This window comes from Eublepharis macularius, chromosome 5, assembly GCF_028583425.1.
Source record: "Eublepharis macularius isolate TG4126 chromosome 5, MPM_Emac_v1.0, whole genome shotgun sequence".
Lineage (NCBI taxonomy): Eukaryota > Metazoa > Chordata > Lepidosauria > Squamata > Eublepharidae > Eublepharis > Eublepharis macularius.
In genome coordinates this window covers 29,054,090-29,071,328 of record NC_072794.1, presented here as the reverse complement: position 1 = coordinate 29,071,328, position 17,239 = coordinate 29,054,090, and the positions used below count along the sequence as shown (strand labels likewise).

At 43.3% G+C, this 17,239-nt stretch overlaps 1 protein-coding gene across 2 annotated transcripts in view; it reads right to left on the bottom strand.

Moving 5' to 3' along the window:
- The window catches only part of COP1 (COP1 E3 ubiquitin ligase), a 184,174-nt gene that overhangs the window by 65,955 nt on the left and 100,980 nt on the right, over positions 1-17,239 (bottom strand). For both annotated transcript variants that reach the window (XM_054981241.1, XM_054981243.1), the window contains exon 15: positions 15,906-16,022. In XM_054981241.1, the coding sequence (XP_054837216.1) occupies positions 15,906-16,022 (117 nt within the window). The remainder of the gene's footprint in view (positions 1-15,905; positions 16,023-17,239) is intronic.

Here is a 17,239-nt window from a genome sequence, read left to right as displayed (position 1 = left end):
ACAACCGCTAGAAGTGGTTCCCATTCAGCAAACCCCGAGGGACGGTCTACCAGCACCACAAGACCAGCCTCTGCTTCCCAGAGTCACGACGCCGGGAGGGGCAAGCCCGCGCGGCCCACCACCCATCAGGCCTTCGCCGCTGCGACCCCTTCCGCTTCGACCGCAACTAACCCCTTTGCGGCAACCGATACGTTTGCCACTTGATCAACCCGTATTACCACCTCCGAACCAACCGGTGGGGCCTGCACCACTACGACCCCACCAACCCGTCCCTCAGCGGCCGGTCGTTACTCAACCGCACCGGCCACCTCCACCTCAACCGCTACTGCCGGCACCTCCGGTATTGCCACCACCAGCCCGACCAAGGTTGCAGCCGCCTGCCCGACCACGGCTACAGCCACCGGCCCAGCCGAGGGCACCACCGCCAGCTCAGCCGGTGATGCCGCCGCCACCGCAACCAGCGCCGCTACCACAACAGGGTCCCCAACCACTTCCCCCTGTACCTCAAGTGCCATTGATGCTTCCGACGGACTTCTACCCAGCACCGGCTCCGAGGCAAGACCTCCCGATGGGCTGGGTGAAACTGGAAGCTACTTTTGATGGGGATCCCTCCAAACTGGGATTTTTCCTAGTGCAAGTCGTGCAATTCTTCAACCGGTGGGGACACCTCTTCGGCAGTGAGGCCAGTCAAATTGAGCATCTCGGCTCCCGCTTACAAGGCAAAGCAGCGGACTGGTATGTAGGACTATACAATATCGGGGCCCCGGAACTCAATACTCTCCAGGGGTTGGTGGATGCTATTCGAGCACAATACGAAGACCCCTTAGAGGAAACCAGGGCCCGAACAGAATTGCAAGCCATTAAACAAGGCAGCATGTCGGCAAGGGACTATATTACGAAATTCCGACAATTAGCTGCCAAATGCCCTAGGTGTGAGGAGTCCACCAAAATCATCCTGTTCAAGCAAGGGCTAAACCCGAGACTTCTGGACAGAGCCCTTATGCAGGACAATCCCCCTACGTTGTTAGGTTGGATCCAACTTGCATGCGAAGTTGAAAATCGCATTTTGGAAGTCCGTTTGGTTGAACAACAACAACAAACGGGACAAAGAAGACCCTTGACTTTACAGAAGGGAGGACGGGGAGCTGGGTATGCCACTCGTGGAGCGAGAGATGCTAGATGGCAACAAGGGCTGTGTTTGCAATGCGGACAAGCCGGTCACTTTGCAGCACAATGCCCCTACCGGCCTGTGCAAAGACCTCCGCTTCAACTACGGCGTTCAACCCTTGCTCCATTTCCTACTCTCCAACGCCCGATTCCCGCGCCACGCGCGAACAGAGGCCGCGGTGCTTCCCAAAGGCCAGCCTCAGAAAGAGGACTGGAAGCGGAAGAAGTTATGGAATACGACCCCGCTTCCCCAAACGCAGAGGTAAATCCAGAAAGCCCCCAGTCGGGAAACGAGATGGATCTGTCGTAAAAGGGCCCAAACGACAGATCCACCCCAAGCCCGTCCCTGCGCGGAACCGGCCACCTGGGTCCATCTTATTCATGCCAGTGACTTTACTTAACCCGGAGAGGAAGATGCACATCCGAGTGCAAGCCCTCATCGACTCGGGTTGCTCAAGAGACATCATCGCCCCAGCCCTAGTCAACGGACTAGTTCTACCAACTCGTGAATTGCAAAATCCAGTGATTTTTGAACAAATAGATGGCACCAATATGAACCCTGTTACCACTGAAACCATTCCAGTAATTACCGGCATGGGCCAACACTGGGAGAAAAGGTCTTTTGTCATCAGCTCCACTGCCAAATACCCGTTAATTCTAGGCAGCAAGTGGCTATGTGATCACAATCCCTACATAAATTGGGCAGAAGGATGCGTCACTTTCAGTCACGCCAACTGCAAAAACCATCGCTGGAACCAAAACTGGGGTAGTGATCCAACTCACACCGAGAAGGCTCTTCTCACCCAAGAAGAAATAAACCAAATACCCGAACCGTACTGGCCCTTTCTGAGTGCTTTCTCCGAAGAAGAAGCTGATACTCTACCCCCGCACCGACGAACTGACTGTGCGGTGGAAATTGTACCTGGAGCCTCATTGCCCAAAGGACGACTCTATCCCATGAGTCTCCATGAACGAGAGGAGCTCCGAAAATTCATCGACACCAATCTTCAAAGAGGGTTCATCCGCCCAGCCAATAGCCCCCATGACGCTCCGGTACTCTTCGTGAAGAAAAAAGATGGGGGACTTCGGCTGTGCACGGACTTTAGAGGACTTAATGCTGTGTCCACCAACAACGCCTATCCCATCCCGCTCATCCGAGATCTTCTCAACGTCGTGGCCCAAGGTAAGATCTTTACAAAATTAGACTTAAAAGATGCTTACTTCCACGTCCGTATCAGGGCAGGGGATGAGTGGAAAACCGCATTTAATACACCCCTCGGACAGTATGAATATTTAGTTATGCCCTTTGGATTGGCGGGAGCCCCGTCTGTATTCATGTCCATGATAAATGAAGTTCTACACGAATTCCTCTATAAAGGTGTAGTGGTGTACCTTGATGATGTATTAATTTATTCGGACTCGGAGGAGGAACACATTCAAATGGTGCAAAAAGTCCTGTCCACTTTGATGAACAATAAACTACCCATTAAGCTGTCCAAATGTGAATTCCACAAAACTGAACTCACTTACCTTGGGTACTGTATCTCCCAAGAGGGGTTAAAAATGGATCCAGCCAAAATACAAGCGATCCAAGAATGGCAAACTCCCACCACCCGCAAAGAAGTGCAGTCCTTCCTGGGCTTTGCCAACTTCTATAGAGACTTTATAGCAAACTTTGCTCAAATCACGCTCCCCTTAACCGAATTGTTAAGGACAAAAAATAAAGGGGACCAGGCTAAAAAACCCTCCTCCAAAATACAATGGACATCCGATTGCCAAACTGCTTTCGAATGCCTAAAAGAGCAATTTGTAACAGAACCCATCCTCTGCCACCCTAACGAAAATTACCCTTTCATAGTGCAAGTCGACGCCAGCGATGCGGCGATAGGAGGGGTATTATTGCAGAAGGGGGAGGATGGGAAGCTAAGGCCTTGTGCATTCCTGTCAAGGAAATTTTCAGAAGCAGAAAGGAATTGGAATGTGTGGGAGAAGGAAGCTTTTGCAGTAAAAGCGGCCCTCACTAACTGGAGACATTGGCTGGAGGGGGCGCGATATCCCTTCGAGGTCTGGACAGATCATAAAAATCTGGAGGCCCTTCAAAGCCCTCGCAGACTGAATGCCAAACAATTACGATGGGCAGAATTCTTTTCCAAATTCAACTTCACTTTAAATTACCTCCCGGGCAAGACTAACTTTCTTGCAGACGCCCTATCGCGCATGCCCCAACACAAGAGCAAACGGGAGGAGACTGTAGACACGGTCTTCTCCCCTACGCAATTGGGAGGCGTGGTAACTACCCGCAGCCGCGCAAGACAGCCCCTCCCGCATAACCAGGAGTGGAAATCGAAACTTAAAGCTGAGGTGGAAAAGGAGGGGGATAAAGCGCCTAAAAGCAAACTGGCTCAATCCCCACAGGGGGACTGGCTAGCTGGAAGCAAATTTTATGTCCCAGACAGCCTCCGACGGGAGGTATTACAACGATGTCATGATGCCCCCACTGCTGGTCATTATGGGTATCTGAAAACGTTGCATCTAATACAACGGCAATTCTGGTGGCCGGGCATGCGCAAAGACATTTCCCAATACGTTAGCTCCTGCCCCATTTGCCTCAGCGCCAAAACCCGGAAAGGGAAACCTCCAGGCCTCCTACAACCATTGGAAACGCCTAACAGACCGTGGGAAATAATATCTATGGACTTTATCACTGATTTACCCCTTTCGAAAGGACATAATTGCATTTTAGTCGTGGTAGATCTGTTCTCCAAACAAGCTCATTTTATTCCATGTACTGCTATACCCACCGCTCGAAAACTGGCAGATTTATTCTTAAAACACATCGTAAAATTACATTCTTTTCCGTCCAAGGTGATTTCGGATCGCGGCGGACAGTTCGTTGCCAACTTCTGGCGGGAGCTTTTGCGAATGTTGAATATTGAGCAAGGAATCAGTTCAAGCCACCACCCACAAACCGACGGACAATCCGAAAAAACTAATCAGATTTTAGAACAGTTCCTTCGTTGCTACATTAATTTCCAACAAGATAATTGGGTGGACCTTCTTCCTTTAGCTGAGTTCTCATACAACAACAGTGTGCATGCTTCCACTGGGGAGGCCCCTTTCAAAATTGTATATGGAACTCACTTCAATCCCTTCCCGTTGGACACTCCCCCCTCCATTCCTCTAATTCGCCTGATGTATCTTCCTGGTGGGGGGAGGCCGCGCAACAATGGACTCTTATTAAAAAACACCTCGAGAAAGCCAAACTGGATTACAAGAAGTACGCAGATCGCCATCGTGTGGCCGAATGGGATTTACAACCTGGAGATCATGTTTATATTTCCACCAAGAACCTGAAATTAGCTCAGACAAGCCGCAAACTAGCATTAAAGTTCCTTGGACCTTTCCCTGTGCACAAAGTAATCAATAAAGTGACTGTTGCTATAAATTTACCCAAGAACTTGCGCCATGTTCATGACACATTTCATGTCAGTCTCCTTAAAAGAGCTCCCACCGACGACAAGTGGAACATCAAAGCTCCACCCATTCCAACGTTGATAGACGACCAAATACACTACGAAGTGCAACAAATTTTGGACTCTAAAGTCAAACGGAATCAGCTTTTTTACCTCATTAGGTGGAAGGACTTTGATTCTGGATACGATGAGTGGGTGAACTCTGTACATGTTCATGCTCCTAGATTAACCAAGGCTTTTCATACTCGTTACCCATATAAGCCAGGGGGGGATCTATTTTAAGGGGGGCAGAATGTCAGGTCCAGTGTGTGTTTAAACTGTACTGACTCCATTTTCTAATGTTTCTAGTGTCTAAGTGCTTTCCCCGCAGGTGCACCAGTTCCCAGGCAGCTTTCCCACCGGAGGAGACTGTTTTGTCTAACACCGTTCCACTAAGCATTGGCCTTGAAGGAGAGCAGCTTCCCAAGACTGAAAGATGTTGTTTTGAGAACTGTGGGGGGAGGCTGATGCAGATGGGAACTGTTACTCTGTACCTCATGCTTTGCCCTTCATTGGTAACAATGACTGTGTACCATCCTGAGTCTTCTATTCAGGACAGTGGACTATAATGGACCTTTTCTGCAGTAAAGTTTCCTTATTCAATCAATGGACTCTTGTTTGCTTTTGAAAGGGAACCTGTAGGAAGAGCCTTATCTAGCCACAAGCTGACACCTGGTTGGTGTTTGTTGCGTAATTTGATCACCATTGCACAAAATTTAGCTGTTGCCTTAGTAGTGGCTAAAGGTTCGTCTTTTAATAGATTATCTAAACATGCACTGTCCATCACTATGGCAGCTCTATTTATAATTGGAAAAATCGTTTGAACTCGAATTTCTTTATAGAGGGGACAGCGCAAAAAAGCATGTCCCATGGTTTCCACCTCAGCAAGGGAGCAGGGACAGATCCTCTCAAAATATGGCATCTTTTTATCTCTCTCCTCCAAGATCACTGAAGGCATGACACTACATCTGGCCAATGTAAAACCCTCCTATGGGAGGGAAAATCTAGGAGCTTGAGGTATTGGGCCATATTCATATTAAATTTGGTTGCTTCAGGAGCCCTAAATCCAGGAGATCTCATTAGGTCTTGTTGGCATTCTATATCACAAATTCTTTGTTTAATTGTGAGCTGAGCTTTGCCTGGTCGATAGTTTATATTAGAAGGGTACCGATAGAGAGGCCCACTCTTTCCAGACTTCCTTCAACCATATGCAGCCATCTCGGCTGGTAGGTGTCTTGCATTGTGAGAGGAAGGCCCTTTGGGTTCCTGCGAATTTTAAGCCATTGAAAAGCAGAAGCCAACAAAATCCTTGCCTCAATTCTCATTAATCCCGTTTCTAAACAAAGGAGGGAGTCACAGGATTGTTACAAGAATAAAATGGGGAAGGGAGCATATACCAAGCTAGCAATTCAATAAAGGGTTACTCCAGTCTAAGTATATTGGCACAACCAGGCTTAAACAGGAGTAACATTGCATAGGGTTGCACTAAGCTTCTTTGGGGAAAGTGGACAAAATCTCCTTAAAAAAATCAAAAAAGGTTCATTGAACTTATCTTGAGAACTGCCAACTGTATTTAGCTTTCTTGAAAAACACAGAAAATGACAGTTTCTATAAAAGCTGAGCAATCTAGGCTGTGATTCCCTAACTTTGGATATGTCCATAGGGATTGCAAAACTCCCCCCCCTGCCCCCGCCCGCCGCTCTGGCTGCCTTTCAAAAGCAGGCCAGTGGCAAAGAGTGGCTTACCGTGAGACATAAGCCACTCTTTGCTAAGAAACAACTCTAACACGAAGTCCAAAATGGGTGCAAACTAGTGCAATAAATGAACGGCATGCGTTCAGCCCCAACAATTAGTTGTGTACCATTTGTATCACTCAGTTCTTTGCCAGAAGTATTATTGTGTAACATAGGCTTGAATCCTATGGATCCAACTAGTGGAAAATGGGGCAACTGTTACCAACTTTCTCTTTCACTGCCAATCCAAAGTCAGACCTACTACACTATTCATAGCAGATTGGGGGCAGGGGGGAAACAAGTCAGAAAATTTGCTTCTGTAAGTGCTATTTTCCTTGTTCTAAACAGGACTAGGGCTATTCACAGGTAGAGATGTCAAGGCCCAGGGGGAAAAACCCTGAAAACTAGAGGAAGTGTCCCCCTATGGATTAAGGCAACATTTTGCTCAATCAAAATGTACCTCATTCAATTTCTCCAACTGAAAAACTGGGGAATTTGGGGGAATACTCCTATGAAATATTTCCCCCCCCTTTGGGAATAATGTGTGCTATGATAGCACAGGGTATAGCAGCTGGCAACTCTTTTTCTCTTTAATACTGTTCTTTCACTTTAATATTTGGTCCATTTGCAATTTTGCTTGTAGTAAAGGCACTTGCACTCTTAAATTTCATAACAATGCCAGTTAATACAACAGTGTATGTGAACTAGCTTATAGACTATGCATTTTATATAGTTAAAGGAAGAAAATAAAATTAAGTTTGACGGGAAAGTGAATATTGCATATATTTCATTTTTCCACAAAATGTGTCCCCTTCCCCAAACAAGAACACACACATTTTTCCCCCTATGGGTTCAAAGACTTTGGAGAGTTTACACCTCTAGACATTGCACATCATGCCTTGATTCCTATAATTGTCTCCTGGTTGTTCAGTGCAGTTGGCTATTGAGTAATTCATTCCTCTGGCACTAAGGACTTTCCTCTGACACTTACCTGGGCACAAAGCACCTAGCTTCTTCTTCATAACTACGGTTTTCACAACAAAAGTCATAAACAGCACTGAGCATTGGGAGGATATGCTCTGCAATGGAAGGTTTTTTTGTTGTGTAAGTGAAATGACATCCATCAGTATTACTACAGAGGTGACTTATACTGATAATTTCAAGATCAAAAAATAGTCTTTTTTATTTAAAAGGAGCAAGAAAAAGATGACTGTATCTTGTATTCAGTGGTGATTAGAGAATTTATGTCAAGCAATACTGCATCTCACTAAATGTACCAACGGAACAATTTTTTTTAACAGTTCATCAAACTTCCCCAGCTTTTTAAAGGCTTGAATCCCTGATTCAATGAAGCAGTTCTCTCTTTTCAGACTATTACTGATGCATCAATATTCAGAATGAATTGTGAGTTGTCCAAGATTCAGTGAGTATTAACCATTTCCTCCTAAACACTTCTGTTGCCAATTCATTGTGGGAAGTGACTAAAGGCTACATCCCGATTGTCATGAGTTTTTACTCATTAACCTTCCCCAACAGCCAACATGAACTCAAGTCTGCTGTCACAAGAATGTCCTTTGAAGAAGACACCAGTGAAATCATTTGAATGTGTGGGTTGCAACTCAACTTCAAGCATTCCTTGATATCATTCTCTACCTGTTCCAATATTAGGTTTATGAGTAGCTTTAGCTGCCCTAGTGGGCAATCTGTACCAGCATATTAGCAGCAGAACTGTTGTCTTAAGTCTTATGAAGACTTTCAGCAGCTTTTGATACGGTGAACATCAGATAGTAACCGAACTGACCAAAAGAGTGAATGGGTAGTCTCATCCGAAGTGGCAAAAGCTGAATGGAGATGCCATTTATTTCCTTAAGAGTTCTCATAAAGTTCCTCCGATGGGTTTGTACCATTACAATTAATAGTTGAACACAACCATTTCAACACTTTGGACCAGACAGGGAGATTATGTTGGTTGTTAAAAGACGCTCCCTGTCTTAGATGGGATGGGACTTTCCCTGGCAGACTCTCAAGAGTCCAAAGATTCTTTTAGATCCAGCTGGTCCAAATCACTATGGTGTTGTAAATACTTATTTTTAAATTTATATCCCTTTTCTCACCCTGATTGGACCTAAAGCAGGACTTTTCTAGTTACCAAATAACATGGAAATTGAATCTAAGAGGGAAGACAATCTAGCCACAATTCATGATACTGTAAATCTTCAAGGTTATACTAATATAATATGCCCTTAAAGACAAATTGGTGGTTGTTGGGTTAGGGTGGGAGATCTCTCTGGGAAGAGGTAACTTTGTATTCAAGAGATCTCATCCCTGAGAGACCCAGGTGCATTACTTCAATAGTCTATACTAAAGCCTGGTATGGCATAGCAATATTACCCCCATACTGCAGATAGGGGTTTGGGGCTAAAAGATTACCTTCCAGCAAAGAACTAATGAGTCCAGGACTGAGATGAGATTGAGGGCTTCATGGCTCACACTTAACTACTACATTATACTAAATGGATTTAGGACCAGGGTGGGTATCTTAGAGCAGAAGTTCTTATCTTATGCACTCACAAACAAGTATTTCAGTTAAACACCCAGAAGTTGGTGCCTCTCCTCCAAACTATTCTATAACCTTCCCTCTTCATAAATTCATTGTCCCCTCACACTGATTATGCATTTGGCTATCACGTACGTGGCTGTTCCTCGCCTCACTTCTTCCCTTTTATGTGCCCTCTAAACCACTGCCACCGACTATTGGAGGCAATGAATAAAGATATACAAACAAGGAGCAGAGCTGGCAAAGCACTGAAGGACAATGATCAGTGAATAAAATAGCATCATTCTACCTTGACTCCAGCATCTGTGCACACAAAGCGAAGATGAGGGCAAGTGCCAAATTGCATCCCATTTACGTTTGCCAAAATGATGAGATGCTAGGTGCTCGTCTTTACCTCTCTTTCCCATTATGCCTGCAGGGATAAACATGCATTTGGGTTGTGCCTACTTGGGAATACAGTCGGGACTCATGCGATGGAGTACTCCATATTAAAATCCTCTGCACACAGAAGAAATATATATCAGGAAAAAGAGTTCTAGGCTGTCTTCTTCCCAACATATTGCTGCTTTAGGCATAGGGAATTGTTTTCAAAGGGAGGAGTATTCCATCATGTGGATCCTCACCCACAATGGTGTAGTGAAGAAACAGATTTCACGCCTCAGTGAGAACTACGCCATGTTCAGTTAGATGCCTAAACCAACATACATCTTGGTATTGGCATTTCTGTTCATCTCTGTCCACCGACCTTGCAATACGAGCACACCTGAGATCCCACCAGAGCTCTGCCTAACTGACTGATCTGGCTCCAGCCTCTTTTAAACAGCTCCTGTCAAAGCAAGCAGGAAATGGATACAGATAAGGCTGCTCAACTGCTCACTGTACAGCTCCTTGTCTGTGTCTCATTACCTCTTGTTTTTATGGCCCCTTATTGCAACTTCTCTGCCTACCAGAAGATCCACCATACACAGGCATGACAAAGTCTTAAAATTATGACCAGAAAAAAAACAGCTGTCACCCCCCCCATTTTGGAACATCTGGCCTGATGAGTTGTAGCGAACCCCAAAGTTTGCACAATGTTGTGTGTCATTGGGTTGGTCCTAATAACAGTATTATACTGATTGGGTTCTTGGCTTTTACTTTTGAACCTAAACAGGTATAAATAAGTTGTGTTTCAGATCTGCCTTTTGATTTTTGTTGCTAGCACCTTGCTCATACTTTCTTTGAAATCTGTCCAGTCTGTTACCTGTAGCTAATGGATCCAACAGAAAATAATGTGTATGCATAATGCACTTTTGCTCACCTCTACCTAAGTTTTTGCATACAGGTCCTGAGCAGCAATATGTCTTGAGCTGATACTAAGGCCACTGTCACCACCACCTCTGTCTAGGAGTCAGACCAGTTAATCCTCCTTGAACTCCTTTCCGTAGCCTTCTGCAAGGAGAGCCAAGCATGGCCTAGAGGACTTCCCAAACTCACACAATAGCAGAGCTATCATGTTGAACAGTTGAAGCTGTCTTACACTGAGTGAGACCCATGGTCTACCAAAGTCAGTACTGTCTATTCAGACTGGCTTGCCAGGATTTTTTCCAGGACTAAACTGTTGAAGATTGAACTTGGGACCTTCTGCAGATGTTCAACCACTAAGTCACAGCCTCTAAGCCACCACGGTAATTTGGGGGGGGGGGGGGTGCAGTGGCAAGGATTAACTACTCCAGCTTCTAGGTAGACATAGCAGACAGTGAGGCAGAAACAGGTAGGCTGTTGATGGGGGATGCTGCTCCCTCAAAACACACTGACTTCTCTCAGTCCACCTTATGGTAGAGCTAGCCTTGAGCCTTCTATGCATCTAATCAAAGTTCCACAGAAACAGGGAATACTTGCCCCACAGCATCAATGTTTAAGGCAAAACAATTTCCAACAACTCAATTGAGGGACTATCAGCATGTTTAAATTATCTTAGCATTTTCTTCTAGCCAGAACCAATTTTACTGGTATTTTACACTCAGGATATCCTTTAGAAACAACTGAAAAAGTAGGAACAGTGCCCCCAAATTTCTTTGTTCAATTCTGCAACAATAACCTGCAAAGGAGAGCTGTGTGTGCAGTTACGACTTTTCTGCTATTTTTGTGTGTCATTTTCAGCACCTGTGCACTCAGCCTTCTGAACGTGACTGCACGTTTTAGCCACAGGAATGAATTTCAAAGAGCTCCCACTGAATCAAACTCGCCCTCTCATCTTGGCACCCAACTGGGGCAGAACAAATGCCCAACATGAAGCAACAATGGTAAGTTCTATGTTTAAAAATATGGATGTGAATGAATGAATAGCATTTTAACCACAAAGAAAAAGTAGTTGTTGATGACAAGTTGACAACATTAAAAATTATGGTTCTAAGATATTTTCAGCCTCAGACAGACCCTTTTTCAAATCCAGTTTTTTAAATCTATGCCATAGCTTTTCATAATGTCCCTTCTTACATCAAAATACAAGGAAAGAGTCCTTAGATCTCAAGAACTTTAGACGTAACGTGATTCTGGAACCTCCATAGGCAAGTTAAAAGTCACTCAAATCCTCTTCCAGAAGAGACGACAGCAAAAACATCAAAAATGCCCTTCAATGCCACCAGGTTCATTCTTCCGCTCACATATAATATCCCCATGGACAGATCACGCACACACACATTATGTGATTTTCCGACTCACCTTTGCTCTCTTTTGTTTAGGGATCTCTTGGGGATGGGGAGGGGATATAGGACTGGTCAAAAGGTCAGTAGTGGTACAGTATCAGAATGAAAATTCATTACGGCTTATGCTGAAGTGTCTACTTCATGATACAACTCAATTTAAAATATCAGCTGCTAGTTGTAAGACTTTAAGAACTGCCAGTTTCGTATAGAGGCGCACAAAATTCAGAAGGGAAGAGAAAGCAAGTTAGTTATCTGGTCAGATACAGACTTGATCTGCTGTTGATTGACTAGCTGCTACTCAGAACTGTGAAGGTCAAGGCATGACTCCCTGGAGAGATGAAGGTAACTTCTAGGGAAAGGATTAAGCTCCTTCCTGTCTGTTCCAGAGTGTGCCTTGATTAGACTCAGAGTCACACTGTCTGCCCACATAATAACTGATAATACAAGAGCCTCCTTGCTTGTCTTCATGTTACAACAAATCTAAGGAGTACGTACGGTGGCAAGACATTTTGGAAGCCTTTACTCCTCTCCAAGGCCCAATCATGAAAAATTCCAAAGAATGACCCATAAAACCCTCTGCTAATCGTCATGCCAAAATGGAGAGATATGGTCCCTGCAAACCTACTCTAATCATCATTCTGGCTACAGTATTCTGTGCCAACTGGAGTTTCCAAACACTTTTCAAGGCCAGCCCCACCAATATTGCAATAATTTAGAATATTGTTAAGAAGATGGTTCTAGATTCCCTTTATTTTCCCTTATCCTTTCTTGCCTTTTCTCACCACCTGCGCTAAGGTACAGAAGCATTTCCTTAATAATATACCAGGAACTCTCCTTTTGTCTATTAAATGTCTTCTACAGCAACAGCGGTCAAACTGCTGATCACTTTACTTCTTTACTGTGTGTCTCCAGTATCAACTGATCCTTTTGTCTGGTAAATTTAGTTTATTCCTACAGATTGTGGGAACCCATTTTCCGTAACCTGAGGACATCTATCCCTATAAGCCCTCTAACAACTAAAACATAGTGACCTGCCTCATGCAGTTAATTCCCACATGGATTTACAAGATCTGACTGGCACATATATCTAAACCTGTTTCTTCACTGGTGCTTTAGAAATTTCATTTTGTATTCTTCCCTGCATGAAACATTTCAAAGAGATCAGACAATTATGCTGTTTCAGAAAAAGAATTGTAGTATTTTAAAATAAATAAGCATTATTTCACCAGGCACTGCTCTGTGGATGTACAAAAAATAAAGTCCTGACATTTCCTACTAAAAGCTTTTCTAGAGTATCCGCTGTTCTCCAACACGGCCAGGAAGTAAAGTAATTCAAGTTTTCTCATTAAGTTTACCAATATCAAAGAGTTTTCCCTGCCATCCAAAAGGCAACAATTTACAACAGAACAGGGATAGATATTGTATCACATGGCCTTCAGTACTGAACAAAAAGACTAACTCATTTGCAAATAGCAGGTGCATTTCTACTATCAGAACAGAAAACTCCAAAAGTTTTCTACTTCCCCCAAATGACCAACAGATATTAAACCAAAGAAGTACTCGAAGACATATTTAGGTATAAAACAATCATAATCACACAGAATCATAACCTCGCAGGGCATACTGGAATTTACAGGATATAGGGACGTTGAGAGTGACCTGCTGGTTTAAACAGCTAACTTTTGCTAGATTACTCCCAGTAGATTTAAGTTTATTGTTTATTTCTATTCCTTCACCACTTTAGGATACTTGCAACCTTATGGAGTAGATACTTTTAAAATTAAAAAAAAGAAATTCTGGCTAAATTCATCAGACACCACAGAGATGCAATTTAGAGGACATAGGGAAGACAGGATGTACATGTTGTTTACTCAAAAGACTGTTCCAGAACCAGGATCCAAGAAAATGGAGCAATACTTATAAAGTTGACTCTGTCACACACCCATACTACTAACTGTTCTCCAGGCACCACACAGCTCTGTATTAAGCAACAGAACTGACCAGACCTTCACTTTAAAAAAAGGTTTGAAAAACTAGAATGATCGTATTGGCATTGTGATTCATCAAGAAGTGCAGACGTACTTGTACTTCTGTTGCTTATCTCCCTTTTGTTTTATATATATTTTATTAATACAAGAGTCTGTGTTTGTTTTTCACTATACAAGGTCCAAGGAATACTGGCAGAAAAAAAAACATTATCAAAGAAATCATAAGTTGGAGGTGAAGCTGCCCAGAGGTTTATGTAACCTGAAAATAAACGAATAGGATTAAGAGATCTCAACTACAGATGTGCAAACCCTGTCCCCTTCAAACTAAATATTGTTATAACTAATCTGGTATTTAAAAAAAAATTATATTAGTTTTTTATCTCTCTTTAGTATTGTGGCGCTTTACATTTTCTGCTTTAGAATTCACGGGGGTAAGAGGAAGGGGAAGATTTCTGCTAGAGCTGGAGATATTGCTATTGGTCCAAATAGGCGGCCGGGGGGGGGAGCATGTGTGGGCTGCCCAGAGGTTTACGTAACCTGAAAATAAACAAATAAGAACCTCTTTCTTCCCACTATCTTGCCAAGGGCCTCAGGTGCTCTCTCTGGTAGCATTCAAGGCACTGCACTTCAGTGTATCCTGGGAAATGTAGTCCCAAGAGGCCTGACATTAATGTCAGGGCTCCTAGGATTACATTTGCTAAGGGCCATTGAAGCACAGCCCCTTGGATACAATCAGAAAGAGCAGCTGAGGCACCTGGGAGACAGATTCTCAACCTGCAATAAGCGGGGGAGCAGTGAGTGAATAGTGAAAAACAAACAGACTCTTGTATTAATAAAAATGGGACATGAACAAAAACCATGTTAATTTAACAAAAATAATGAAAATGAGATCCTTATACTCCTGATATTAACCAAAATGGCTTGGGGCCTTCTTATTCTTTTAACATAGAATTTATCCCATTGAGCTGAAGCTATCAAAAGACTATTCCAGAACCAGGACCCAAGAAAATGGAACAATACTTATAAAGATAACAGCGTGAGCCTAGTAAGCATGCCATACTGTATTAGTCACCAAAATGTACACATGAGAACTGATTATAAAAATTGGAGGGAAAATATTCTATCCTAACACTGCTTAATGCTACATGACTATCTGTAAGCATTCTGAGACTTTGCCCCCAGCATCAAGCATGCCGTCCTTACACCTGAGACAACGAATCTACCTAGTAAAGATACGAGCAACCTTCCTTCAGCAGGAGGACTTCTGTACCCTTCCCCAGTAGAAATGAAGAAGAAGAAATATTCTCAATCCTCCTTGCTGCATCTTGCCCATGTAAATATAGAATGCAAGGACAAACTTGTCAACTTAACCTTAAAGAGAAATACACAGACTACAGAAACAAAAAGCAGCATCCCTTTGGCCTCTGCTCACCTCTCCTTCCTAAGGCCAATAAGCAGACTAGCCAAACTCTCACTGCCCTCTGAACACTAAGAATGGGCATTTTTTAAAAAGTAAAAGTTTCTTCTTCTCCCTGAGGTATCCAGAGACAGTTTTTACTCAGGGGACATACAAAAGCATAATAAGGAAAATAACACTAAAGGCATCCATTGAAGATAAGCAAGAAACTCTACTTCTTGCCAAAATCTTATTGTTTAACTATCCCAACGAGAGATGGGCACGAACCAGGAAAAAACCCGAACCATGCAGTTTGTGGTTCATCGCATTTTATGAACCACGAACTTTCACGAACCCGCCCTGGTTTGCAAACCGGTTCATTTGGTTCATGAAAACGTCACATCCAGGCCAGCAAATCGTCACTTCCGGGTCAGCATAAGGTCTTCAGGAAGTCCATCCCCTGTTGCCTAGGAAACTGATTGATTGGCACCAGGCTGTCTGCAGTGATGAACCAAAAAACGAACCAAACAAAACAGCCTAAAGTTCGTGGCGGTTCAGCAGAAATGGACTCTGATGAACTGCTGGTTTGCAAACCACAAACCAGCCCAGTTCGTCACGAACTTTGGTTCGTATTTCAGTTCATGCCCATCTCTAATCCCAACTTGAAGACTGCCCCCTGCCCTGATATCCAGAACACCACATGCTGCATAATTTGTACAGTTCCTCAGCAGTTTTAATGAGACCATAGCACAACAAAGAACAAACAATTACGCTTTATAAAACACAGCATGGATATACAAACACTGCCCTCTTCCCTTGTCCTGTTCACAATTCCCAGCAGAGAAGTGCCAATTGTTACACCTACCTGCACAACCAAAGGCTAGATGGTACCTAGAGGATGGGCTGAATTTGACGCAACACACATTCGCCTTGGCCTCAATACTGGCTACGGAATTGTCCAGGTTGGTTGACCACAGCTTCACTAATGAAAAACAAAAGGATAAAACACAAAGGGGACAGGTTAAACTGTAGGAGGCTTTTCTGAGCAAACTCACACATCACTGATCATTTTTCCTGCTAACCAGGAATCTAACAGTGCTAAGCAGCACTACTTACCGCTAACATATATACATAAAATAATAACATAAGGTAACAGTGGGAGCAATTATTCTGGGACAAAGAACAAAAATATGCAATGTGTGGCAAACCCTCCAAAGATGAAAAAATATATAAAAATAAAAATTGATGCCAAGGCATGCCATAGAAAACAATTCAAAATTCTGTGTTAAGATGGGCCTCTGTGACTAATTCATCCCTGAAAGAGGTTTACTAGTTGATTTCAAAATCCAGAGTAGTTCATACTGTTCGTTTAGCATTTACTATTCTTGGCCATTAATGCAACAGAAGGCTCATAGATGTCATTTATGATGGCACATTATCAACCTTCATAGTGGTTGGATGGCACAGTTTTCATTATACAATAAATCTATAAAATATAGCCAAGTTCAAAAGCCAGTATTTCTACATGATAGGGCCCTTCTGCAGGTGCATAAATGCATATTACTGCCACAGGATGCCGAAGGCTATTGGAATGTGGTCCTGGATAACTATGAAAGTTAAAGTCAGTGCTTTCATCCCCTACTATCCAGCTGTGTTGTGATGAATTCAAACCCCGTGATCTGCATTACATCCAAATAAATAGATGCAATTTTTGAGCATGAAAGAAAGTTTGGGGAAGTGGGACTGGGGATGCATTCTTACAGACGAACTGCAGAAAGCCTAAGAGGAAAAAAGAGACATAGGAGAATGGTTTACAGGTCGACAGATTCTCAAATAAAATTAAGTGATGTTAGACAATGCTCAGTGTATATTTGCACGTTTCCATACATGATTTTTACTCCTGTATTTTCAAGGAAAAGGAAAATGTGTGTCATAAACTTGCACACAACTACCTGATCTAGTGAGAGAACTGTGACATCTTGAATTCATCTTGGAATGTTGTCAGCAAATTAGATCAATATTTCAATTTAGACATTAATTTTCTGACAAAAACCTAGAATATGCAAGGAATTAACGGAGCTCTTAGCTAATTAGACATTTGTGCCATCGATATGCACATTATACTTATCCTTAGATACAAAGCTGGTAAAGGGTTTTCTTTGTTGTTATTATTTAGGTATATTTATACTCCTCTCTTCT